General features: G+C 53.8%; 1 protein-coding gene and 2 long non-coding RNA genes across 6 annotated transcripts in view; 2 read left to right on the forward strand and 1 right to left on the reverse strand.

Annotated features, from left to right (window-relative positions):
* LOC307212024 overlaps positions 1–25732 on the forward strand; it is a 448212-nt gene that overhangs the window by 80299 nt on the left and 342181 nt on the right. Inside the window, exon 2 of the long non-coding RNA XR_013836737.1 lies at positions 5627–6140. This is a non-coding gene — a long non-coding RNA (uncharacterized lncRNA). The remainder of the gene's footprint in view (positions 1–5626; positions 6141–25732) is intronic.
* DNMT3A (DNA methyltransferase 3 alpha) overlaps positions 1–25732 on the reverse strand; it is an 84667-nt gene that overhangs the window by 8289 nt on the left and 50646 nt on the right. For all 4 annotated transcript variants that reach the window (XM_079968563.1, XM_079968564.1, XM_079968562.1 and 1 more), the window contains 12 exons: positions 14610–14822; positions 13005–13163; positions 11656–11763; positions 9836–9992; positions 9512–9661; positions 7581–7625; positions 7064–7143; positions 4736–4848; positions 2982–3165; positions 1637–1721; positions 1400–1545; positions 1185–1275 (listed from right to left, as the gene is read on the reverse strand). In XM_079968563.1, coding sequence (XP_079824689.1) covers positions 1185–1275; positions 1400–1545; positions 1637–1721; positions 2982–3165; positions 4736–4848; positions 7064–7143; positions 7581–7625; positions 9512–9661; positions 9836–9992; positions 11656–11763; positions 13005–13163; positions 14610–14822 — 1531 coding nt within the window. The remainder of the gene's footprint in view (positions 1–1184; positions 1276–1399; positions 1546–1636; positions 1722–2981; positions 3166–4735; positions 4849–7063; positions 7144–7580; positions 7626–9511; positions 9662–9835; positions 9993–11655; positions 11764–13004; positions 13164–14609; positions 14823–25732) is intronic.
* Positions 19871–21340, forward strand: LOC307212068. Its single transcript, XR_013836792.1, has 3 exons — positions 19871–20484; positions 20555–20894; positions 21007–21340. It is a non-coding gene; the product is annotated as an uncharacterized lncRNA (long non-coding RNA).

Genomic DNA, 25732 nt, shown 5'->3' on the forward strand with positions numbered 1-25732 from the left:
TGTTTTCTCCTGCTCTGGAGGGATTGAACCCATGGCTTCAAGTAACAAGAAAGGAGATTTCAACTAAACATCAGGAAGAACTTTCTGACAGCAAGAGCTGTTCAATAGCGGATTGGTCTCCCTTGGGAGGTTGTGAATTCTCCTTCCTTGGAGGTTTCTAAGCAGAGGTTGGGTGGCCACCTGTCATGGATGCTCTAGCCGAGATTCCTGAATCGCAGGGGGTTGGACTAGATCAGGCCTTCCTCAACTTGGGTCTCCAGCTGTTTTTGGACCACAACTCCCATCATCCCTAGCGAGTGGGACTAATAGAATAGAATAGAATTTATTATTTATACCCCGCCCATCTGGCTGGGTTTCCCCAGCCACTCTGGGTGGCTTCCAACAGAGTATTAAAATACAGTGGTCTGTTAAACATTAAAAGCTTCCTTGAACAGGGCTGCCTTCAGATGTCTTCCAAAAGTCTGGTAGCCTCATGTTACGTTTGCTTCAGGTTGCGCGTTTTCAGGCTGCGTCCCGCGGCGACCCAGAAGTAACGGAAAGGGTTACTTCCGGGTTTCACAGCTCTCACATGCACAGAAGTGCAAAATGACGTCACGCGCATGCACAGAAGCGGCAAATCGCAACCCGCGCATGCACAGACGCAGGTTGCGTTCTTCTCAGGTTGCGAACGGGCCTCCGGAACGGATCCCATTTGCAACCAGAGGTACCACTGTAAAACTTCAAACATTAAAAACTTCCCTCAACAGGGCTGCCTTCAGATGTCTTCCAAAAGTCAGATAGTTGTTTATCTCTTTTACATCTGATGGGAGGGCGTTCCACAGGGCGGGCGCCACCACCGAGAAGGCCCTCTGCCTGGCTCCCTGTAACTTGGCTTCTTGCAGGGAGGGAACCGCCAGAAGGCCCTTGGAGCTGGACCCAGGTGTCCAGGGTGGAGACGCTCCTTCAGGTATAAAGAACCGAGGCCGTTTAGGGCTTTAAAGGTCAGGACCAACACTTTGAATTGTGCTCAGAAACATACTGGGAGCCAGTGTAGGTCTTTCAATGATATGGGAGGATGGGAACTGTAGTCCAAAAACAGCTGGAGACCCAAGTTTTGGAAAGTCTGGACCCGATGACCCAACCCGATGATTCTTTGAACTTGTGAGCCCCAGCAGGGACCGGGGGGGGGGGGGGGGGACACCTACCGTAAAGGCCTTTCCTGGCGGGGTTGACGATGGAGAGGTCGTTGCAGGGGCTGCCTCCAATCACCAGGTCGAAGGGCCCCCACTCCTGTATCTGCAGTGCGGAAGGAGGCGGGAGCGTCAGAGGCGGGAGGGGCACCCCCTGGGGCTGGGGTCCTGGGCCAGCGACACAGAGGGAGGGGAAGCCGCCCTCCCCCCCTCCCCAGAGCTCCACGTACGTGTTTCTGCGTGACATTGCGGACGTCCCCAACATACATGATCTTGCCCTGGTGCCGCACCATCCCAACCGTGATGGAGTCCTCGCACACCTCCGAGGCGATGTAGCGGTCCACCTGGATGCCCAGGTCCTTCAGCACCAGGAGACCTGGAGGGAGGGAGGGGGGACATTCACAGGTGCGCAAGGGGGGGCTGCACCACAACACGGCCCTCGCTTCCAGGAGGGGGGCCAGGCTCACCTGTGGCAATGCCGTCAAAGAGCGAGAGCACCCGGATGGGCTTCCTCTTCTCGGCGGGGACCGGCGGGTAAACCTTTGGTGGGTCCTGCCAAGATGCAAGGAGAGACAGCGTTGGCGTGGGCGAGAGAGGAAGGGGGGGCAGTGTAGTAGAAATGACAGGACAGCAGACCTGCCAGTCGGGGGGGGGGTTGTGTCCCGGGGATTTGCATGCCGAGGCAAATTTGTGCAAAGTCAAGACCCCTGGAATTCTCCCACTGGAGGGAAGGTCGGGTGAGATCTCATGGGGCCAACAGAGATCTTGCAAGCCAACCAAAGCCTCTACATAGCTCCATGCTTCTTTTGGACATCGGGATATATTCATATACAGTGGTACCTTGGTTCTCAAACGCCTTGGTACTCAAACAACTTGAAACCCAAACACTGCAAACCCAGAAGTGTGTGTTCCAGTTTGCGAACTTTTTCGGAAGCCGAATGTGCTCCTTTTTGAGTGTTACGCGAGGTCTGTCTGTTTTTACTATTTATTTTGCGTTTTTGTGGCTTTTTGTTTTGTTTTTGTGACTGTGTGGAACCCAGTTCAGCTACTGATTGATCGATGGTGTAACTGCAGTACATTGTTTATTGCTTTCATTTTATGAATCAATGGTCTCTTTAGATAGTGAAAATCAAGTGCTGTTTTAGGGGTTGTTTTTAAAATGTCTGGAACAGATCGATCCATTTAGCATAAATTCCCATGGGAAAGTGCGCCTTGGTTTTGGAACGCTTTGGTTTTGGAACAGACTTCCGTTATGGATTAAGTTGGAGAACAAAGGTACCACTCTTTTGCCATGTTTAGCTGGTGATATATTGCAATGCGGAAAACCAGATCTCGCCCAGCCCAAATTCAGGATGTCCATTCCCAGAGAATGTGACTGGATTTCTACACATGTATAAAGCTAAGGTGATGGAATTCCATTCTACAAGCATTTAACTGCCCTGAGACCTCTGGGTATATATAGGGTGGTGTATAAATTCAATCAATCAATTAGTATAGTATAGTACAGTACAGTACAGTACAGTACAGTACAGTACAGTACAGTATAGTATAGTATTGTAAATAATAGAAGCCCGTGCAATTTATAGGCGTGGAACTCCCAGCCAGCCGCTGATGTGCTAAGTTGCCTTGAGCATCCCAATGGAATAAAACCACTCTTGCCACTGGCCGGGCAAAAGAAGTGGCTCCCCAGAGGCCACAGCAGAGAGCAAGGGCCGGGGTGTCTCCTGCCGCCTCCTGAACCGTCCTGGCAAAAGGGCACCCCAAGACCCGCCTTATCCCACCCCCCCACCCCCCGCGCTGCCCTGAACTTACAAACTCTTGGTCGTGGTTGTTGGCGAAAAACATCTGGAGGCGTGAGGGCCAGTCTTCCCGCCGCCGGAGCAGGCCGTAGATGCCTTTGTGGCCGCACATGTAGCAGTTCCAGGGGTCTTCCTTGATGGCCGCCTGGGCAGCGCCAGGGCCCACCAGCAAGTCCACACACTCCACACAAAAGCACCTGCAGGCAGAGTCCAGCCATCAGCGCTCCGGCCCAGCAGGACGAGGGAGGGATTCCTGACTCTGACAGTCTGACCCCCCCTGCCCCCCTGGCTTGCTCCACTGCCTGTGGGATCACCCTGGCACTGACTGGCAGGGGTCCCTCCCAGGCCTAGCCCAACCCAGACCCAACTGCTGGGCAAATCTTTCCTTATCCCTAGCCTGAATGCTGGAAGAATCGGGGCAGATAAGAGAAAGCCCTTCTTCACGCAGCGCCTCGTTAAACTGGATTTCTCAGATGGATGGATTTCAAAGAGGAGGACAAATTCATGGAGGAGGAGGAGAGGGAGAGGGCTATCGATGGCTCCAACCAGGGTGGCCCTGCCCTGCCTCCATAGTCAGAGTGAATAACATTTCTGAATCCCAGTTGCTGGAAATGCAGGAGGAGAGAGTTGCTCTCGGGCTCGGATCCTGCCTGTGGGTTTCCCTTTTCTTGCGGTCTGGATCCCAGCCTGCTTCTGCGTGAGGCAGGGCTTCCCCTTGGCAGCCGCCTCTCACACAGGAGTCAAAGGGAAAGTCCCAGCAGGCTCCCACCTCAACAAGCAGGTAGAGGGACACAAAGGCTTCTATCTCATTCATAAATAAATAAATAAATAAATAAATAAATAAATACATACATACACACACACACACATACATACATACATACATACATACATACATAAATAATTTATTGATACCCCTCCCATCTGGCTGGGTTTCCCCGGCCACTCTGGGCGGTTCCCAACAGAGGACTGAAAACAGAATACAGCCATGCCTCAAGTTATGTTTGCTTCAGGTTGCGCGTTTTCAGGTTGTGTCTCCCGCGGCAACCCGGAAGTAACGGAAAGGGTTACTTCCGGGTTTCACAGCTCTCACATGCACAGAAGTGCAAAATGACGTCACGCGCATGCACAGAAGCGGCAAATCGCAACCCGCGCATGCACAGACGCAGGTTGCGTTCTTCTCAGGTTGCGAACGGGCCTCCGGAACGGATCCCATTTGCAACCAGAGGTACCACTGTAAAACTTCAAACATTAAAAACTTCCCTCAACAGGGCTGCCTTCAGATGTCTTCCAAAAGTCAGATAGTTGTTTATTTCTTGACATCTGGTGGGAGGGCGTTCCACAGGGCGGGTGCCACTACCGAGAAGGCCCTTTGCCTGGCTCCCTGTAACTTGGCTTCTTGCAGGGAGGGAACAGCCAGAAGACCCTTGGAGCTGGACCCAGGTGTCCAGGGTGGAGACGCTCCTTCAGGTATAAAGAACCGAGGCCGTTTAGGGCTTTAAAGGTCAGGACCAACACTTTGAATTGTGCTCAGAAACATACTGGGAGCCAGTGTAGGTCTTTCAATGATATGGGAGGATGGGAACTGTAGTCCAAAAAGGCCCTCTGCCTGGTTCCCTGTAACCTCACTTCTCACAGGGAGGGAACCGCCAAAAGGCCCTCGGAGCTGGAATTCAGGGTATAATATTATTATCCTGCCCGGGGGGGGGGGGGCAGACAGGTGTGGACCCCTCCCTCTTACCCTCCCCCCCCCGTCCTTTGGCTCACCTGCAGCAGTTGTTGTTGCCACACATGAGAACTTCGCGGCCCCCACAACAGATGGTGCAGTAGGACTGGTAGCCGTCGTCATCATACTGGTAAGCGCATTCCAAAAAGCAGTTCTGGTGGGGGAGGGACAAGGAGAGAGAAGAGTGGAGTGAGGGGGCCTTCTTGGCACCGACAGTCAGCTGCGATTATTGCCTCACAGGGGGTTGGGCTAGATGGCCACTGGGATCCCACCGAACTCCACAATTGTACAGCTCCATGGCCTTTGCAACACACTAACAGCAAAGGCCCTGGCTGCCCCCTTACAGGTGGGGCACAGGCAGAGAATAATAATAACAGTGGTGATAATAATAATAATAATAATAATAATAATATATTTTATTTATACCCCGCCCTCCCCAGCCAGAGCCGGGCTCAGGGCAGCTAATACCAATAAAATCACAGTAAAAACATAATAGGAAAAAAACATTTTAAAATGCAATTTAAAATGCTACCTCATTTTAAAAATAGCCCATAGATCAAAATCGTAAGGGGAGGGAAACATAAGGGTCAGACTGAGTATAAACCAAAGGCCAGGCAGAACAGCTCTGTCTTGGAGGCCCTGCAGAAAGATGTCAAGTCCCGCAGGGCCCTGTTCTCTTGGGACAGAGCGTCCCACCACATTGGGGCCAGTGCTGAAAAGGCCCTGGCTCTGGTCAAGGCCAGTCTAATTTCCCTGGGGCTCGGGATCTTCAGGGTGTTTTTATTTGAAGACTGTAAGGTCCTCTGCGGGGCAGACCAGGAGAGGCGGTCCCTTAGGTACGTGGGTCCTAGGCCATATAGGGCTTTAAAGGTCAAAACCAGCACCTTAAACCTGACCCTGTACTCCACTGGGAGCCAGTGTAGCTGGTATAGCACTAGGTCAGGGGTCTGCAACCCGCGGCTCCGGAGCCGCATGTGGCTCTTTTACACCTTTGCCGCGGCTCCGGGGCGGATACTAGCGAGGGGAGGAGGCGCATTGTGCGCCCCGACACTCCCCACTGTGGCGGGCGCTGTACTGGCTGTGACGTCGCATGGGGGCAGTGCGTGCGTTAGTCACGTACCGTCCCGACATCACCTTCCCGCCCGCCCGCTACATTGTAAGGGGCATGTACGCTGGTCACTGCATTGAAAGGGGGCATGTACGCTGGTCACTGTTTTGAAGGGGAGTGAAGAGCACACACACACACAAAAAAGGTAACTTGTTAATTTAACGTTTATTTCTATGAGGAGGAGTAATTCTGAGGGGTCAAACAAAGAAATAATTAAAAAGTGACAAAAAAGTTATTTTTATAATGACGAGTTTTGCGGCTCCCAGTTTTTTTCGTTTTCTTCGGAAACGGGTCCAAGTGGCTCTTTTTGTCTTAAAGGTTGCAGACCCCTGCACTAGGTGAATGTGATCCTGCGGCAAAGATCCCGTTGTTGAATGGTTTTTTTAAATGTAAAGGTTCATCATTGTTCCACCTGATGTGTATGTCTTTAAGGGGCCAGAGCAAAATAACGAGACCCAGCTTTACAGCTGTGAAACATAGCAGGTGCTGCTGAGTTGTATTGATTAAGCTGTGTCAGCACTTGGGTGTAGTATATAAGGAGCAGCACCTAGCTTTCCCATTACCCTGGGGAATGGGTTGGTGGTTGGGTCTGGTTTGTTGTTGATGTATTTAGTGTATAAGGAGTTTTTCTTTTTCTTATTAAAACCTTGTTTAAGTTAATTTTGAGTCCCTTTTTAATGCATGGTCTCCCCAGCAAGTTCTCTGCAGCACTACTAAACTGCAAATAGCCAACACCTGTGAGGAGCCTCGCCACAGCAGAAGTCTCCCTCTCCCCTAGGGGCTCCTGCCATTCCCCCCCCAAGCAACCCACTTGCTGCCTCTTCCCTGCAGGCGATGACAAGATTTCCATTATTTGCAGGGCTTGTATTTGCATTCTGGGACACGGGTGGCGCTGTGGGTTAAACCACAGAGCCTAGGGCTTGCTGATCAGAAGGTCGGCGGTTCGAATCCCCGCGACGGGGTGTGCTCCTGTTGCTCGGTCCCTGCTCCTGCCAACCTAGCAGTTCAAAAGCACGTCCAAGTGCAAGTAGATAAATAGGTACCACTCTGGCAGGATGGTAAACGGCGTTTCCGTGCGCTGCTCTGGTTTGCCAGAAGCGGCTCAGTCATGCTGTCCACATGACCCGGAAGCTGTACGCCGGCTCCCTTGGCCAGTAAAGCGAGATGAGCTCCGCAACCCCAGAGTCGGCCACGACTGGACCTAATGGTTAGGGGTCCCTTTACCCTTTACCCATTTGCATTCTGGCACCTCAAGGCCTACCTTGCAGTTTTGGCACATGCCTCCGTTGAAGAGAGGGTGCTCCAGGGTGACATTGAGGCTCCCGCAGGAGATGCAGATATCTGGGGGGGGGGGAGAGAAGGGGAGAAGTGTTAGGGGGGGCAAGGGGGGGAGATAGGAGCTGCCCCTGGCCTCCCCCCACCTTGCAAGTCTACCGCCCACCTCCCTTTGTACCTATCTGCATTGCTCCCCCTCTTCCAAAGGCAGACCCAGCAACCTCTGGACCGGACCCGGAACATTACAGCCCCTCCTGCTGGACCGGACGGAGCTGGCAGCTGCAAGGGGGGGCACAAAAGACCCTCCGCACTGAGTGACTGCCACTTACGAAGCGGGGGGAGGATGCACGGACGCTCCTCGCCCCCCCAGGACCCTGCGGCTTCCGGGGCCAGCATCTCTTGAAGGGAAGCGCTGAAAGCGGACGTGGAAAAGCGACCCCCCCCCCAAATGCATGCACCCCTCCCGCTTCTGTGCAGCCGAGGCAGCAAGGGCTCAGGCTCACCTTCAATGTTCCTGCACTTCTGCCGGACGTCGTAAACAAGACGCTCTGCGGAGGGAAAAGGGGGGGGGGGTTGGTGAGCGGAGGGCAGATTTTGGCAGAACAGGAGGGTGGGCTCTGTTCTGCTATTTATAAAAATACTTATATACCACTGCTTCCCAGAAATATAACACATTAAACAACAAAACAACACATTAAAAAGTTATATTTATCTTGCTTTTCAAAGTATTTATTACACCACGGTATCATAAAAATCTATCACAGCGGTTTATATCAGTATCAAACCATAAAGGGATACAGGAAAAGAAGTAAAAATTAAAAGGTTTTTAGGAAGATGGGATATTGACAGGCTGGAAGGTGTGCAGAGGAGGGTGACTAAAATGATCAAGGGTCTAGAAGCCAAGCCTGATGAGGAGTGGTTGAAGGAGTTGGGTATGTTTAGCCTGGAAAAGAGGAGACTGAGAGGAGAGAGGAGAGCCATCTTCAAATGTCTCAAATGGGAGAGGGAGCAAGCTTGTTTTCTCCTGCTCTGGAGGGCAGGACTCGAACCCATGGCTTCAAGTGATAAGGAAGGAGATTCCAACTAAACATACAAAAAAACTTTCTGATAGTCAGAGCTGTTGGACAGTGGAAGGGTCTCCCCTGGGAGGTGATGGGACTCTCCTTGGAGGTTTTTAAGCAGAGGTTGAATGGTTGTCTGTTCTGGATGCTTTAGCTGAGATTCCTGCCTTGCAGGGGGATGGGCTGGATGACCCCCCGGGGTCCCTTCCAACTCCCCAATTTTTTTATTCTCTGGAGGGGTTGCCAGGTTGGCAAAGGCTGCATTATGGGATGCCAAGGGTTGGACTTAGCTGCTCATCAGCACATCTGATGGTCTTTTATCTGTGCTGATTTTGCCTCTTTTCCCATGATAAAAACAGAGAGGTGGTCTTGACGAAACCTGCCCAGATTATGTACAGCTTGACTGAAACTGTTTGCCCGCTTTTCCTGTTTTGCTTTGTGGACGTCCGTCTGCTCTGAGCTCTGGGCAAAGGCTTTGCCCCTTTCCTGCAGAGTCCTCCATTACCCCCTGGGGGAGGCGCAGCCTCCCTGCCCCCAACAGCCTCTTTCAGGGTCCCGGGCTGCCCAGAGGAACAGCCGGAAGGGTCTCTCAGCCCCCCCCCAGCCTCTTTGGGACAAGGACTCTGTGCCAGCGATGCCAGGAGGGGCGGAAGAGGAGGCCAAGGGGCAGGAAGGTTAGCCGGGGCTGTGCCAGGGTGCAAGTGACAAAGCACAGAGGCAAGAAGGGGCCCCCCATGCCCTGCATCCCAAAAGGGGGGAAACAGGGAGAGAGAACACACTTATGGGGAAAGCTCTGCTCTAACCACTGCTCCACGCAGCCTCTTAGAACACCTCAACACCCTAGTTCTGCACAGGTCTTTCTCTGAACAGGAGCAAACTGGGGGCAGCTACTCCAGCAAGCAGAGGAGGAGGGGGTACCCCCAGATGGAGTGGGGTACAGAGGACCAGGAACACAGGTTTTCTGGGACGGCTGCACAGCAGGCCAGCTGCTGCCCTACAGCGCCTCCCCCCTGCCCCTGCCCCTGCCCCTGCCCCTGCCCCTGCCCCTGCCCCTGCCCCCAGAAGCAGCTGGGCCAGAAAAGCCCTTCATGCGGCACAGTGTTCAACTTTGGAACTCCCTGCCACAGGAGGCAGCCAAGCAAGGTGGCTTTGAAAGGCAAATTAACAGAGGAGAGCGCCGCTCTTGTGTTCGGATTCTGCTTGCGCTGCACTGGCGAGAGCGTGGCGCTGGCAAGTCCAAGCTTGCAGGTTCAATCCCCAAATGGGGGGGGGTGAGGAGCAGGGCCTGATCCGGCGGATCCTTCTGATGGTCCGACATCAGAGAAAGCGGGGACCCTCCCAGACAAAGCAGCCCCCCCCGGCCCCCGGCTGACCTCTGGTGCGCTCGTCAATGATCTCCTTGACCTTGGGCTTCTCGGCTGTGCTTTTCCTTGGTTTTTTGGCGGGGGGAGGAGGGGCGTAGGCAGCGGTTTCCGGCTCCACCCACATCTCTGTGTAAACTTCTTTGTAGGGGTTGCGCTCCTCTGCAAGGAAAGAAGGGGGGTGAGGGGGGAAAAGCCCTGAGTGCGAATCTAGATCAGTGGTCCCTTGGGTGAGGACACTCCTCTCCTCGCTCTCACCGGGCTTTGGGGACAGGAACCCCCAGGGTCTGCCTGCCCGCCTGCCCTAGAGGCCCCCCCCAAGCCCCACTTCCTTACCTTCTGGCGGCTCCAGGCCCTTGGGGCCAGAGGGCTGGAAGCCCCCCACAGCCCACTCAATCATCTGCTTGTTCTGGATCTCCACCACTTTGGATGTGTCGGTTTCGTCGTTCTCGGGGCAGGAGGGGAAGATCTTGCCTGACCGGCTACTGGCCACCTGCGGGGGCAGAAGGGTCAGCTCGCTCAGTGGGTAGAGCACCTGCGTGCACGCAGAAGGGACCCCAATGCAATCCCCGACAGCAGCATCTCCCTGCCTGAAATCCTGGAGAGCGGTCAGCACAGGCTGCTCCCTATGCTCCTAGGGCAGCTGCTTCAGGGTGGGGGTTTGGCTGGCAAAGATACCCCCACTGCACCCTATGTTGCGCCCCCCAAACTCTGCAGGGGCGCCTGGGCTTCTTCCCACCTACTTGTAGGTGTATGTGGATCTGCCCCCCCCCCCGGCAAGGCTGGCTGTGGACCCTGCTGGGGTGGGGGGCTCCCCACACATTGGTTCAGCCTCTGTTTGGCTTGCCTCAAGGGGGTTGGACTAGGAGACGCTTCTGACCTCAATATGTTGTTTTTCCAAGGAAACCCCTTTTCTTCCTCTGTGCTTCTGGCACAGGTGGATCTGGGGCAGGTGAGGAGGGCTGTGGAGCAGGTGGCCAGATCCCTTACCACCCCCCTGAGCTGGTCTGTGGGGCAGTGTGAAGGGGGGGGGCTTGTCCTTTTAAAGACTTCCTCAAAGGTAAAGGACCCCCAAAAGTTAAGTCCAGTCGCAGACAACTCTGGGGTTGCGGCACTCATCTTGCTTTACAGGCCGAGGGAGCCGGCGTTTGTCCGCAGACAGTTTTTCTGGGTCATGTGGCCAGCAGGACTAAGCTGCTTCTGGCAAAACCAGAGCAGCGCATGGAAACTTAGGACCCTCATATTTACGGGACCGCCTCTCCTGGTCTGCCCCGCAGAGGACCTTAAGGTCCATGAATAATCATAGTTTAGAGGTCCCGGGCCCTAAGGAAGTTAGATTACCAGGGCCAGGGCCTTCTCAGTGATGGCTCCAACCTGGTGGAATGCTCTGTCCCATGAGACCAGGGCCCTGCAGGATTTAACCTCCTTCTGCCAGGCCTGTAAGGCAGAGCTATTCTGCCTGGCCTTTAATCTGAATTCAGCCTGGCCTTTAATCTGAATTCAGCCTGGCCTTTAATCTGAATTCAGCCTGATCTTTTATTCCCCTTCCTTCCTTCCCTCCCCCTCCCCTTTTTATGAAGATCACCCGCTCTGAGACCCTGTAGCTAATTCTCCCCTGGTCTCCTCGCTGGCCCAAGTAGGACCAATTCAGCCAGCTAGCCCTGGGGATCATCTAATGTTTATTGGATGGATTTCCCCCTAAATTGATTTTTGAATTCTGAATTGTCATTCACGTTATATACTGTATTTTATGCTGTTTTTTTGTTGCATCAATTAAGTGTTTTAAATTTGTTGTTAGCCACCCTGAGCCCAGTTTTCTGAACCGGGAAGGGCAGGGTATAAATAAATTATTTATTACTACTACTACTACTACTACTATTACCTTCCCACCAGAGTGGTACCTATTGATCTACTTGCACTTTGACGTGCTTTTGAACTGCTAGGTTGGCAGGAGCAGGGACCGAGCAACAGGAGCTCACCCCGTCGTGGGGATTTGAACTGCCAACCTTCTGATCGGCAAGCCCAAGAGGCTCAGTGGTTTAGACCACAGCGTCACCCACGTCCCTTAGAGGCTTCCTACTTGCCTGCAAACAGGAACCAGGAACGCTGGCCAGGTGGGAGACGCGAACGGGGGTGGGGCCAGAGTCAGGCCTTACCTGCAGCACCTCGTAGATGGCTTTGCGGTACATGGGCTGCTTGCTGTACGTGGCCTGGTGGAAGGCGTTGGAGAAGGAGCTGAGCGGGAGCAGCTTCTCCACGCAGACCTGCCGGAAAGAGGGTGGGGGGGGAACATGGGTGAAGATGCGGAACCCTCTCCACAAATCCCAGGGGCGGTTCAGGGGCTGGGGAGGCCACCTTCGCCCCCTTTTGGAAAATAAATGTCAGAATGAGGGCGGGGTAGTTTCTTAGGGTTAGAAAGCAAAGTGGAACTGCGGAACTCCCTGCCACAGGAGTGTTGCAGGAATTTATGTATAGGTGTGGGGGGGTTGCCCCTCCAGCAGATATCATGCACATGCAGCCCACTACCAAAACCAGCACAATCATTTTAATGACTTTTGTGATTTGTCCCCACAAAACACTTCATCACAGTTTCTTCCTATCTATTCAAAGGTCCTCTGCTGCACGATACCAAATGTAAGAATTCACTGATCAATGTATCTCTGTACTGGCTCACTGGGAGAACTTCAAAAATTCATATGGACACTTGAGCTCAGCTCCTCAGCAGCCCCTCTGCCTGAGGGATAATCCCTGGCATCCTGATACCTGAGTGCCAGACAGGTAGCCATTCCAGAAATCACAAACCCAGGTGAAGACAAAAGGGTGGGATGAACTTGGCTGGGAAACAGGGAAATGTAAATGTCTCTTTTGTGACACTTGATGGGTGTTTGGTGGAGGGCAAGGGGAACCATGGGGCAGGGTCCAGGATGCTCAGATTCCTGCCACCAGACCTCCCCTTTCATGATGTAACCATGATGTAGTTTGGGGGGGGGGTGTAACATGGGGGTTAACAGCTAATAAAAGTTTGGGTTCTCTCTTGTTTGGGGCTTCCATCTTGTTCCACCTGGTGGCAGGTGGGAGTCCTGTCCCGACAGTCTTCAATCAAGACCAAGCCTCCTGGCTGCTCTTTTGCTCTAGTATTCCTGGCTGGTGTCCTTGCTTTTTGTCCAAGGGAGCCCTCAGATTTCTCCGTAAACAGGGGGCAGAGATGGCCCCCAACTCAGATGGCTTCCAATGAGGACTGGACCAGTTCATGGAGGAGGAGAGGACTCTCAATGGCCGTTAGGTTGCATGGAGGCAGCCATGCTTCTGAATTCTAGGTGCTGGAAATTGCAGGAGAGGAGACTGGGGCTCTTGGGTTTGGGCCCCTGGCCTGATCCTGCAGCCTCTTCTTTCATGCAGGGGACCCTGCCGGCCTCCCAGGCCTCAGGCCACAGCAAGCAGGGGCTTCCTCGCCCCTTCGGGTGCCCGCCTGGCTCCCCCCCCAGCACCCCCCTGGGCCACTCACCACAGAGAACTTCCCGTCGCCAAACCACATGACCCAGCGCGTTCCCTCGGCGGCTCGGCTCCTGCCCGTCATCCACCAGGAGACAATGCGTCCCGGCCACCAGGAGAAGCCCCTCAGCTTCCCCCAGACCAGCTCCCCGATCCCAAAGCCCCGGCCGTCCTGCCGTGGGGAGGAGAAAGAAGAGGCCATCAGGCTGAGGACGTCCAGCTCTGTTGCAGGTGTGTGTGTTTTGATGGATGGAAGAAAGCAAAGATTGACAGCTGCTTGCCCAGAGTTGGAGAGACGAGTGTTTCCCCCCGACCAGAGCGGAATGGCAGACCAAGTTGCTGGGCTATGCAGAGATGGCAAAAATGACCACAGAAATCAGAAACCAGGAGGATCAAAACTATACTTGAAAGACCACTGTAAACATCTGGACTCTCTAGCAGGTCTTAAATAACTCTTGTAATGTTACACAGGCTTTGGATACAATGGAGAACTGGAAAATTAAGAGTGACTTATAATATGCAGCTGAAGAATTTTGTGTAATTTTTACTATTTGTGATTTTGAGGGTCAACAAATCTGTACAACCAAATAAAAACTTTTTTTAAAAAAGCAAAGATTGTGAGTCATTAGGTGGGGAGGAAGAGTGTGTGTGTGGACTTGTTATATTATTTTATAGGTTCTAAATGTCTCGTTGGTGATTTGTTCATCACCTAACATGACTCGTGCTGGACTTGCCACGTTTAGCTTATTTTTCCGTGTCTGGCTTGCAAATAGTGCTGTATGGATGTTGTCTTGATGGCTTGCAAATCCTTTTCTAGGACTTTTTCTGTACTTGTTCTGCTTTTGTCGTTTATCGTCCACAAGCCGCTCTGGGATTTGTTGGAAGGGAAAGTGGGGCAGAAATTCTGTCTATCCCTCAACCCCCCATCAGAGGCTGCCTGGGGGTCTCTGAGTGGGGCTGCCTGTGACACGGGGGAACTCAGGCAACGAGGGGGCGAAGGAGAGGTGGGCCTGGATGTGCTGCAGAGAGAGGACCCCCCCCCATGCCAGAAGGCCTTCTCAAGCTTCTAGACCTCACTTCCACCCTCTCCAGTCTCCCTCCAACCGGCCCCTTGCCATCTCCCACCAGCCGGCATGCGTTCTTCCCCAACTCCTTGCCTCCAGTCTTGCACTGCCAGGGGCTGGACTAGATGTCCCCATGGGGTCCCCCCGACTCCACAATTCCAATCCTACGCTGCTCCCAGGATCTTGGCCTCACCTTCCCATGGGATTTGAGCCTCCTTCCCCTCCGGCTAAGAGCAAACCCTCTCCTGGGCGCTCCCTCTCTCTCAGCCCCATTGTTCCTCCCTGCCAACTCATCCACCCAATGCAAGGTGGGGGGCACCCCATAGGCACAGTCTTTAGTGCACGGCTGCATGGGGGGCAGCAGTGGCGGGCGGCCACACCAGCTTCTCCCCTTGCGGAGGTGCCCTTGCCCACAGCCTCTGCCCTGCGTGGCTCAGGCCAGCCCTGTCTGGGGGTCAACGTTTAGTGTGGGGAGAGACCCCCCAGGGATGCAGCAGATTGCTAGGGGGCCGGGAGCTCTGGGGGGGGGGGACTCACAGAAGGGCACTGCTCACCTCGTATTCCGGCTCGTCGTCGGCCGACTTGGACATGCCTTTGTCCACAGCCTCGGGCCCCACGGGCTCCGGGGTGGTGGCCACGGTGGGCGAGGCAGGGTCCGTGGGCTGCTGCGAGGCCGGGGGGCTGGCCTCCTCCTCCTTCTGGGGCTCGCTGGGGGGCATCTCCTCCACCGCATTCATCCCGGCAATGACCTTGGCCTTCTTCTCAGCCTGCGGGAGACGGCAGACAAGGTTGGGGCGGCAGTCGAGGGGAGGGTCTTCTTCCTCCCCCCCTTCCGTGGTGCCCACCCTGGCACACTCACTGCCGGACAAAGCCCAGCCAGCTCAGGGGGCACTCCTTCCGAGGACAGAGAGACATTTCGCCAGGAAGGAAGCTCTGTCGGAAAAAACTGGCAGGCAGGGCATGCCATTTCAGGGGGCAAAACTTAGTTTATGCACATTTCTACAGTGAGAAAAATATGTTTACGGGTGCAATTATTTTTGCAACTGGAATGCATTTAGCTTGGTAACTCTACGTTTGATGAAGAAGCACATGAACTGCTTTCGGAAAACCAAATCATTTAACTGCAAGCCCTTGGCAAGAATTTATAACGATTTCTAAGCAACTTTATACATATTTTACTTACCAAGCAATACTAAATTATATTAATTGGACCCAAATATTTTTTGAATTCCCACGCTTCAACTTTTTAGCACTCCTCATTTTGAGAATTTGAGAGTTTCAAAATTCAGCATGACCTTGTGGGGTGGGGAGGGGTCTCTCAGCTGGGGGGCCTTGCTCCGTAAATGTGGGGCCTGGTTGAGACCACCAGAAGCAGCCCCCCCACCCCCCACGCAAGGAGGTCTCCTCCTTCCCCGCAGGCTCTGCCAGCCACGCCGAACTCGCCAACTCCAGTCCACAGGCGGCCAGAGAGCTCAGTGCCAAATAGTCTCAGCCTAACGGAAACTGCCAAAAGGTTTTGGATAGGGGAGGATGGAAATCCGCCCTGGAGATTTCTGACCTGGGCAGCATTTCTAACCCGCAAAGTCGTTTCTCATCTCTCTCTCTCTGTTTCCCATCACAACCACCCTGCGGGGCGGGCCACTCAGGAATCCACTGGACAGGTAAGGCGAAACAGAGAGCTGGCTTGCCCAAGATCCCGCTGGGAATCCACTGTGCGGGAGGCAGGATCCAAACCCCTGACTCCCAGGCAGGCGCAAGTATATCCCCACATTCTGGCCTCAAACCACAACTGGGGAAGGCCAATTTTTAAGAGCGAAACGGAGCGTTTGAGTATTTCCGACAAAATATTTTTAGCAAGTGTCCCCCACATTCAAGGCCTCAAGCAACGGCTCTCTCCAACTACGAAGCAACGGACCGATGGGGGTAAAGGAAGTGGGGGGGATCTCTCTTTGCAGCCCCCAGAAGGAAGCAGGACCTACCACTGCCTCTCTGGAAGGACCGGGGCTCTGGAGGAGCAAAGGGGAGGGCCCTGAGTTCGAGACACAGGCTGATGATGCGTGTCCAAGATTTGGGGGCTCAGATGGCGGCAACTGTGTGTTGGCAGCGGCTGCTAAGCAGCTCAAGGAGAGCACAAAGCAAGCCCCCCCAGGACGCCCCCACTGACGGCAACAAGAACTGCTCATCCCAGTCCCACCAATCTGCTTCAGACTACAGAATTAAGCACAGATTTTGCCTTTTCCCACAAGAGCCCAAAACACTCCAGGAAGGAGACAGAAGATGAAATCGCCAAAGGAGGGGGCGGGGGCTGCTTCTCACACCCTGAAGCTGACTAGCATCGCAGGCTGGCATCTCCGCCAAGTCACCATGAGAGAGGAAAGACCGTCCCCAAGTTGGGACAGGTGAGTTGCCCACCTGATTCCGCATTCTGCCTTCCTCCCCCCAAGCGCCTGCCCTGCCTCTCCCTGGGAAGAAAGACTGCAGATGAGAGAGTCGCGGGGGGGGGGGGGGGACGGACCTCCGCTGGCCCCAAGGAGCTGGCGCAGGACAACCTCTTTAGGGAAGCTTTTAATGTTTAACAGACCACTGTATTTTAATACTTTGTTGGAAGCCACCCAGAGTGGCTGGGGAAACCCAGCCAGATGGGCGGGGTATAAATAATAATAATAATAATAATAACTATTATTATTAACCTGCAGGCGGATCATGGCCCCAGGCAACACGGGCTGATGGGAGCTGTGCTGCTAAATATCTGCAGGGCAGAAAGTTGGCCAAGGGAGCCCCCCCCCAGCACAGACACTCAGCACCACTGGCGTGGTCCCGACTCCCACCTAAGTCTGGATCAAGGTGCCCAGAAGTGGAACCACTGCCCCCTCCCCAGGTCCTCCCATCGCTTACTTCTTTCTGTTTGTAACTTCTTTATTGCTTGGCGTTATACTGCTGGAAACCACAGGGATACGTTTTTATTACGCTGTGGTATTTATACACAAGTTATAAATAAACATCTCCCCCCCCACGAGGTCCTTGCCGCCCCCCCCTCCACGTGGGATCTTTCCCCGACCTCCTTGTCTTGATCTCGCTTTGCACAAATCCACCTGGAAACTAAAGGCACTTTTTGGACGGGGGGGGGGGAGCACTCAGGCTCACACACACCCCTTGCCCACCCCAGACAACTGGTCAACACCCAAGACGCTTCCTCTCTTGAAGAACAACAGGTGGACGGAAACCTCTCCATACCTTTCCAATGGCTTGGGGCATTTTTGACACAGTTCCGTTTCTGCACATGCTAAAAGCAACCAGCCCACCCCAAATCTATAGTCCCCGGAGGAAGGATCTGGCCCAAGAGCCACGCCAAGAAGAGGGCAGCGAGGAAGGTGCAGAAATCTGGAGAGCAGCACCCAAGTGAGATCTGGCCGGGTTCTGGCAGAGATGGGTGAGAGTCTGCGTCCAGTCGCCAGCACAGCCCCCCTCTTTGTATGTCCCCAAAGGCAGGGGCAAGGAGGGGGCTCTCTCTCTCTCCCCCCAGATTCCTCAGGCCCCCACCTCCTGGAAACGATCCCCAGCAAGGACTGTGGCAGCCCCCCAAGGAGGCTCCAAAACAGACCCTGGCAGCCTCTTCTGCTGCCCAGAGGGGGGCCAGCTCCGCTCACTTGCGCCAGCAGCAGGAAGCCTCACAAGGAGGACCGAGGGCAGAGGAGCGCCTGCAGTTGAAGGATGGAAGTCAGGAGAGGGAAAAGGAATAAAAAAATAAAATAAAAAAAATATTTATTCTTCTTCTTCACGCGGTGCAGAGTTCAAGCTGCAGAACCAGCCGACCTGGATGGCTTTAGAAAAGGCCAGATTCATGGAAGAGGGCCCCCAGTGTGTGGGATGTAACGTAAGCAGTCAAATACAACATTTCCTGTTTGCCTAGAGTGGACACAGACAGGGGGATGTTGGTCCAGCCAGTCGAACTTCCTGTTACACCTGGTCTGGAGTATCCTTCCTTTGCAGGTGACCAGGTAGGTGGGCGTGACCCTTCCAGACCCCACACAAGGTCCAGTCACGCAGCCACCTTCCTCTCTTTTGACATTTAAAGCCCTAAACAGCCTTGGTCCTGTATACCTGAAGGAGCGTCTCCACCCCCCCATCGTTCTGCCCAGACCCTGAGGTCCAGCTCCGAGGGCCTTCTGGCGGTTCCCTTCCTGCGAGAAGCCAAGTTACAGGGAACCAGGCAGAGGGCCTTCTCGGTGGTGGCGCCCGCCCTGTGGAACGCGCTCCCATCAGATGTCAAAGACATAAACAACTACCTGACATTTAGAAGACATCTGAAGGCAGCCCTGTTCAGGGAAGTTTTTAATGTGTGACATTTAAATGTATTTTTAATCTTTGTTGGAAGCCGCCCAGAGTGGCTAGGGAAACCCAGCCAGATGGGCAGGGTACAAATACTAAATAATAATTATTATTATTATTATTATTATTATTATTATTATTATTATTAATATGTTGATGCCTTTTCTTCTCTCAGCCAGCAGCACGTGGGATGAGTTCCCATCTGGGATGAACTCAAACCCTCTTCTGTAACTCTAAGTTAAAGCCTGCCTTCAGGGATCCATCTGTGAACTGAATGTGAGTAAACTTCTTACTACTTTTAAAAGAAGCTTCTTGTGTCTATTCTTTTAGGAGGGAATCAAAAGGATCTTACCAGGAATAATAGAATCTGCAACTAGCTCTCTGCTGTGTAAAGAGGGGAATGTACTCTGCCAGGGATAGGCAGCCTAAGACCTGGGGGCTGAATCTGACTCAATTGCCTTCTAAATCCGGCCTGCGGACGGTCCGGGAATCAGCGTTTTTTTACATGAGTAGAATGTGTCCTTTTTTAAAAAAATGCATCTCGGAGTTATTTGTAGGGCATAGGAATCTGTTCATTCCCTCCCCCAATATAGTCTGCCCCCCCCCCACAAGGTCTGAGGGAAAGTGGACTGGCCCCCTGCTGAAAAGGTTTGCTGACCCCTGTACTCTGCTGTATGAACAACCCCACTAGCGTGAGTTAGGAGGGATAATATTTAATCAATATATCCTCTCCTGCTGCCCACCACATTCCCCCAGGGGGCTCCGGGGAAGGAGAGAATAGGGGTGGGTGGGGAGAGGCATTGTTCCCAGGGAATTACGGAATGGTAGGGTTGGGGGGCACCCTGGGGTCATCCAGCCCAACCCCCTGAAATGCAGGAGAAGAGACCAGGGAGCTCCGCCGGGTGCCCCCCCGATCCCAGGCCCTTCCCTGAGAGTCCTTCCCCGGTGGCTCCATCCCCTGGCCTATGTTTTCAGACTCTGCCAGCCAAACATTTTGATGCCGCTCTGGGCATTGCAGCCGCTCTGACCCTCCTCCTCCTCCTCCTGCCGCTGACGTTGACGTTTTATACTTGCATTGATTGACGGCTGACCTATTGCATTTTAATATGTTGCTCTTCACTCTGGGGGGCTGACAAAACTTAATAAAGCCTCGTAGAATTAATTGTCGTTGCTGCTGTCTGTCAAGCGGCCTTGAGAGCTATCGGCATAATGGAAGTGTGAATCCCCTCCTGGTTTCTTTGCTTGGGGGGGCGGGATTATTGGGATGTTTTTGTTTTTATTATGTATCTTGTGCTTTTATATTGTAAACCACCCTAAGATCTGTGGGTATAGGGCACTATACAAATTATTATTATTATTATTATTATTATTATTATTATTATTATTATTATTTGTTGCTGCTCCCACCCCAACCTTCCTCTTGCCCCTGCCTCCAAACTAAACAATGCCCCCCACTGGCAACCCACAAACTTCCCCCACCAAACTCTGTTTTAAAATAGTATTTTTTTTTATTAGATTTTCAAATTTTACAAATGCTTTTAAAATACAGCGAGAACCAATCTCTCCTGTCCACAGACTTCCCACCCACCCTTCTACTTCGGTGCTTTTATCCCCTTATAAAGCTGCTACGTTGCTTACATTTTATCCATTAAACACACCGATTCTAAATGGCTGAACTCCAAATGCTCCTCCATTGCTCTACTACATCAAACCCAACTACCATTTTTATATCACCGTGACATTTTTTTCAAATTTTCCACAAAATTCCAAGAATTCCGCCCCCCCCCCCACTTTTCTCTAATTCTCACAGTCTTGCACCCACTGAACTCTCTCTTGACAGCGCAGGAGCAGCACCCTGAACAGCATGTGGCAACATGGGGAGGTGGGCTTGGTCCTGTGGTCCAAAAGCCTTAATTTCCTCTTCCCGTCCCCTTGCAGGTTGTGGGTTTTTGAGATGGCAAGTCTGTGGGAAGCGACTTTCTTCAATTGACTGCCTGTCAGTCACTCAGGGAGCCTTTCAGGCTGAAAATTGGGGCGGAAAGCCACCAACAAAATACCGTATTTTTTGCTCTATGAGACTCACTTTTTCCCTCCTAAAAAGTAAGGGGAAATGTGTGTGCGTCTTATGGAGCGAAGGCAGGCTGCGCAGCTATCCCAGAAGCCAGAACAGCCAGAGCGATCTCTCTTGCTGTTCTGGCTTCTGGGATTCAGAATATTTTTTTTTCTTGTTTTCCTCCTCCAAAAACTAGGTGCGTCGTGTGGTCTGGTGCGTCTTATAGAGCGAAAAATATGGTAAATAAATGGCCGGGGACAGGGAGGAGAGAGATGCTCAAGGGGAGAGAAGGCTTCTAGAAATGTTCCCATGAGAAACCAGGATCCCAAATCATAGGGGAAGGGGTTCTTGACTGCCCCACATCTCCAGATCAAGATGGGGACACTCCGGGACCAAACGCAATTCAGTAGACAGGGAAGGGTTACTGGGAGAGGGCACAGGCATATTTTCCCTCCTAGTCAAATAATAATAATAATAATAATAATATAATAATTTATTATTTATACCCCGCCCATCTGGCTAGGCCTCCCCAGCCACTCTGGGCGGCTCCCAATCAGTGTTAAAAACAGTACAAATGGGGCATCCAACCCATTGCAGAATTCTGAAGTTCCTTTGCTGGCTTCCCTACCCAAGAATCAGAGAGCTTCAGTGTTGGACGGGACCCCCGGGGGGGTCATCTAATCTGGCCCCCTGCAATGCCAGAATACAAGCTAGAGAACCCGGCCACAGCTCCTTTCTGTGGATATGCTCCTTAACATGCGCCGGCATCTGTGTGTCTCAGGAGTGCCTGTGGGGGTTGCAGCACATGCAAAGCATTGTCACAGCAGATGATGGCCAGTCATGGTGGCCTGCCAGGCCTTGTGGCAGTGGCTAAAGCAGCGACCGCCTGCAAGGCCTTGTCATGGCGCTGGCAGCGGCCTGTGAGGCCTTGCGGTGGTGCAGAAGCAGATCTGGCCTGCAAAGACTCACCAAGGCCGGCTGCCACAGCTTCTGCCACCACCTGCCACTACCGCCAGGTCGTCTCACAGGCCACCACCACGACTGCTGCCACCTACCATCACCGCCACAAAGCCTTGCGGGCTGCTGCTACTGCCACCACTGTCTGTCGCCACTGTCAGGCCGCGTAAGTCATCACTGCTTGTTCCGCCACGCCAGGCCTTGCAGGTTGCTGCCGCTGCTGCAGACACTTATCGCAGTCATGGCAAGCGGTTTCTGTCACTGCTCCTTCTGCAGCGTTAGCAACCCACAGCGGCACGTCTGCGCATGCGCAGGTTGCAATTCGGCGCTTCTGCGCATGCACGACCGCTGAAACCTGGAAGTAACCTGTTCAGGTACTTCCGGGTTTTGGCAGTCCGTAACCCAAAAAAATGCAACCTGAGGTATGACTGTATTCCCTATGACTCATCGCCATACTTTGGATCATCCTGAATCCCACCACTGGGTAACAAGCCCAAAACCTAAAGTCCTTCTGGAATGAATTTTGGCTTGCCTGCTGGCGAAACAGACTGATTGATAACATTGTCTTTTATCCGTTTTAGACCCTTAAGTAGTAGCAGTTGCCAGGACATTGTCCTTCTCGCCTCTGGGTGGTTCCTTATTTCAGACATTGTGGCAGATTGCAAGATTTAGCTGCTGAAAACATTGCAATGCTTAGCTGGTGATATATTGCAATATTGAAAAGCAGTTATGGCCCAGCCCTTACACACACTGTGATTAGCAATAGACTGCCAGCTCAAATATTACAAAACAATTACCACAATGTGAACTTTAAAGCAGTTTTGGACGATATATCTCTATATCGCCCAGCCCTGGTCTCCAAGGTAGTGCCAAAGCAAAAGTCGTGTCTACTGCTCTGTCCTGCCAAACAGCTGATTCAACTGGTAGCATAGTAGCAAAAGATGCGCATGAATCACCTCTAGACCCCCTGAATTGCCAGGCTGGATGAATCAGGTGTTTGGCAGGATAGAGTGGTGGCAAAAGACATGTCTCCCGCTGCCAGGATACCCCGCAGACCACCCCCCCCCCCCCGATTCACTGGGCAGCAATTTTTATTATTTGCTGCCCGGTCTGCCTAGACGTTTTGTTTTGGCGCCCACAACCGAGGTCCCAGGAGCCACATGGCTCCTAGCATTCCTACCCCACTTTCTAACACTGAGCAGACCCTCCCCCAAAAAGCAAGAGGGGTGAAAATACATGCTTCCAGTTGCACCCCATAAAACCAACCGTCTCCTGACTTAAACATTTGGCACAAGGGAAAGCAATTGCTGGGGGAGGGGGCGAGAAGAGCTCCTGTCCTCGTCCCAGAAATGGTCTCTGCATGCCAAGGACCCAGAATACCCTTAGCCAGGATGACTCAACGGGGGGGGGGGGGATAAGTGTGATGCTCAGAGCACAGCCAATGATCTTTCTGGGCGTCAGGAAGGAGCCCTGTCCCCCCACCCCAGATGGGGCTAGGGGCCGTGGGGATTGCCCGTGAGTGCCCCCCCATGTCAGTGGCCCCTCGGATGTTTTAAGCCGGGCCACTGATTCACGGCATCACCAGGCGTCTTCCTAGCTCTTGCTCACGAGGTCCATCACCCACCTTGCCCTGACTAACCCACAGGAAAGCAACATGGGTTCTGTGTGGCGTTTGGGGGGCGCACTCAGAATCTGGGGGGTGGGCTCTGAGTTCTGGGATTCGTCTGCCCCTCCCCTACAAGCAAACCGACATGCAGGCTGGACTTACTGCTTCCTTCCAAAGGCTCCTAGAAGCACAGAGACCAAACTAAGACCCAGAGTCCCACTCTGGCCCACCCAACTAGTGAGGGGTCCGGGATGGGGGGGGGGGGGAAAGGAGGGGGAAACACAAAGCTCTGCTTCCAGGGAAACTGCTCAGAGAGTGAAGCTCTCCTGAGAAGATCTCTGCAGGATCAGGCCAGCGGCCCATGCAATCAGCATCTTGCTCAAATACTACTGCTCAATAAGTGTTTAACGGTTGCTGTATTCGTTTAAAACCCAATAAAAATGGTTTCTTTTATAGGGAAGATGCCCCTATCTAAAAATCTGCAAATTTCCACCCAGAGCCCTCCCCTCCTCCATGAATTTCTCCAATCCTCTTTTGAAGTTACCCAGGAAGACACAGAAGAGTTGGTGAGCTCACTATGATCACAAGTGCTGCAGGCAAAAGGGCACCACCGTTTATTCACTGCAATGTGGAATTTATCCTGCATCTCTATCTTTATCTTGTCTGGATTTATTTACACGTTTAACAACAAAACATGCTGTTTAACAACTGTCTGTCTGTCTGTCTGTGTCTCTCTCTCTCTGCCGGCTGCTTTGGGCTCTGAGGAAAAGTGGGACTGGATAAACTAAACTTTAAAAAGTGTCCGGGAACCTCTGGGGGGCCGGAGTTGCAACGCAGATTGGTGGGCAAGGAAAGGGGGCTTCAGGGGGGAGAAGAGGAAGCCCCACAGCCGGAGGGAGCAGGAGCAGGAAGAAGGCCAAGCCATGATGTTTGACAAACTCTTGGGAAGCAAAATCCAGCCGGGGGGAGGAACAAAATGGCTTTCTCAGTTGAACAGAATCGGAGTCTGAATCGGGAGAAGAAGGAAAGGGCAACCTTGCTGGACAAATTCCTCCTAAAGATTTAAAGGGGCCAAATGGGGAAAGCCAGCTCTGGATTCGAATTCTGGTCCAGACTTTGCCAAGTTCTGCTCACTTTTCTCTCCCGGGCACCAGTTGTGCAGAGTCCAGCTTCTGCCCCCCCCCTAAGAAAGGGGCCGATCTCTGAGCCAGCTCCATGCTGCCCCCAGCCCCTTCTTCCTTTGGGGGGGGGCTGTGAGAAAGGGGTGCTTTGTTCTCCCCCCCTGCAATCTTCAAGGTCCGTTCAGGCCTACTCAACCCGCCCGTCTTCCACCTCCGCCCACAGCCCCCCCAGCTTCCTTCCTCTTCTACCCCCCCCCCCCCAAAAAAACTTCTGCTTCGGGACAAACATCTCAGAGGCAGGAGGATGCTCAGAGGTTGCTTGCTTGGGAAACGGAGGGGGGGTCCACTTGCTCTCTCCTCCCCCCCCAGGCAGGGACCAGGCCAGGCATGGGATTTTTTTTTTGGGGGGGGGATGCACTGTCTGGGGAAGTGCCGGGGAGGATAGGGGCAAAAGGGAGGGCTGACAGCTGCAGCGGGGAATGGCCCATCCTGCGCCCCCCACCCTGAATGGGGGCCCCGAGAGAGCTTGGGGGCAGGCCCCCTCCCCAAAACTTCTACTGAGAGCACAGCAAACAGGAGGGGGCGAGAGATAATCCCCCCTCGCCCCCAAACAAGAGCAAAACTTTTCAGGCGGGATCCTCCCCCCCCCCTGTCCCGCCTCTGGCGAATTGGGGAGGGGGGTCCACCTTTCCAAAACGGCAAGTTACTCTTCTCCCTTTTCATTCTTCTCCCCCCCCCTCCCCGCGCCGTCCCTTCTCTTTGCAAATCGATCCCTGGAGGGGGGGCTCCCTCGCCGCCGCCGCCTTCTGCACGCACCAACACCCCCGCAAAGCCCCCGCCCGGAGTGGAAAAACAACACACACACCCCCCCTCCCGCGCGCGTGCACTCCGTGCAAATTTGCTCGGGGGGATCTGGGGGTGCAAAACGGCCGCCCCCCCCCCCCGCGGACGCCCCGGCGCCCCTCCGTACCTGCCCGCATGTCCCGCCGCTGCAGCATCCGCGGTGCCGCCGAGGGGGCGGGGGAGGGAGGGAGGGAGGGAGGGCTTTGGGGGCGGGGAGGGGGCGCGGGGGGGGGAGGGGGCCGCGCCGCCAATGTTCTTTGTCTGGGAAACTCCGGGACACGTGACGCAAGGCGCCGCTCCTGGTTGGCCGCGAGCGATGGAAACGGGGGGGGGGGAGAAAGCGAGAGAGAGAGAGAGAGAAAGGTGCGGGGGGGGGCTTGTCGGGTTTGCAAGGCTGGTCTGGCGGGGGGGGGGCGCCTGTGCAATTGCACGACTGCAGAGAACAGAGGGGGGGTCCCCAAAGTTGCAAAGAGACCTCCGAGGTGGCTGGGGGGGGTTGCCGGGGGGGGGGAGAGGTCGCGCACCGCTTTCCCGCTTCCCGATCCGGATTCCGGCCCGGGCACGCTCACACGCCCGACTCCGGATCGCGCGGGGGGGGGGGGGGTCGTCTACACCGATTGAAAATACAACGAGGCGCTATCCCCCCCCCCCCGCCAAAGAAAAAGCGCGCACGTCCAGGAGCAACGCGGTGCCTCCAACGTCAGCCGGAGCCTGGAGACGCCCCCGAACCTATTGGCGCGCAGAGCGCGGGGCGCAGGCAGGGGCAGC

The sequence above is a fragment of the Podarcis cretensis genome (genome assembly GCF_951804945.1).
Source record: "Podarcis cretensis genome assembly, chromosome: 3".
NCBI classification, from domain to species: Eukaryota; Metazoa; Chordata; class Lepidosauria; order Squamata; family Lacertidae; genus Podarcis; species Podarcis cretensis.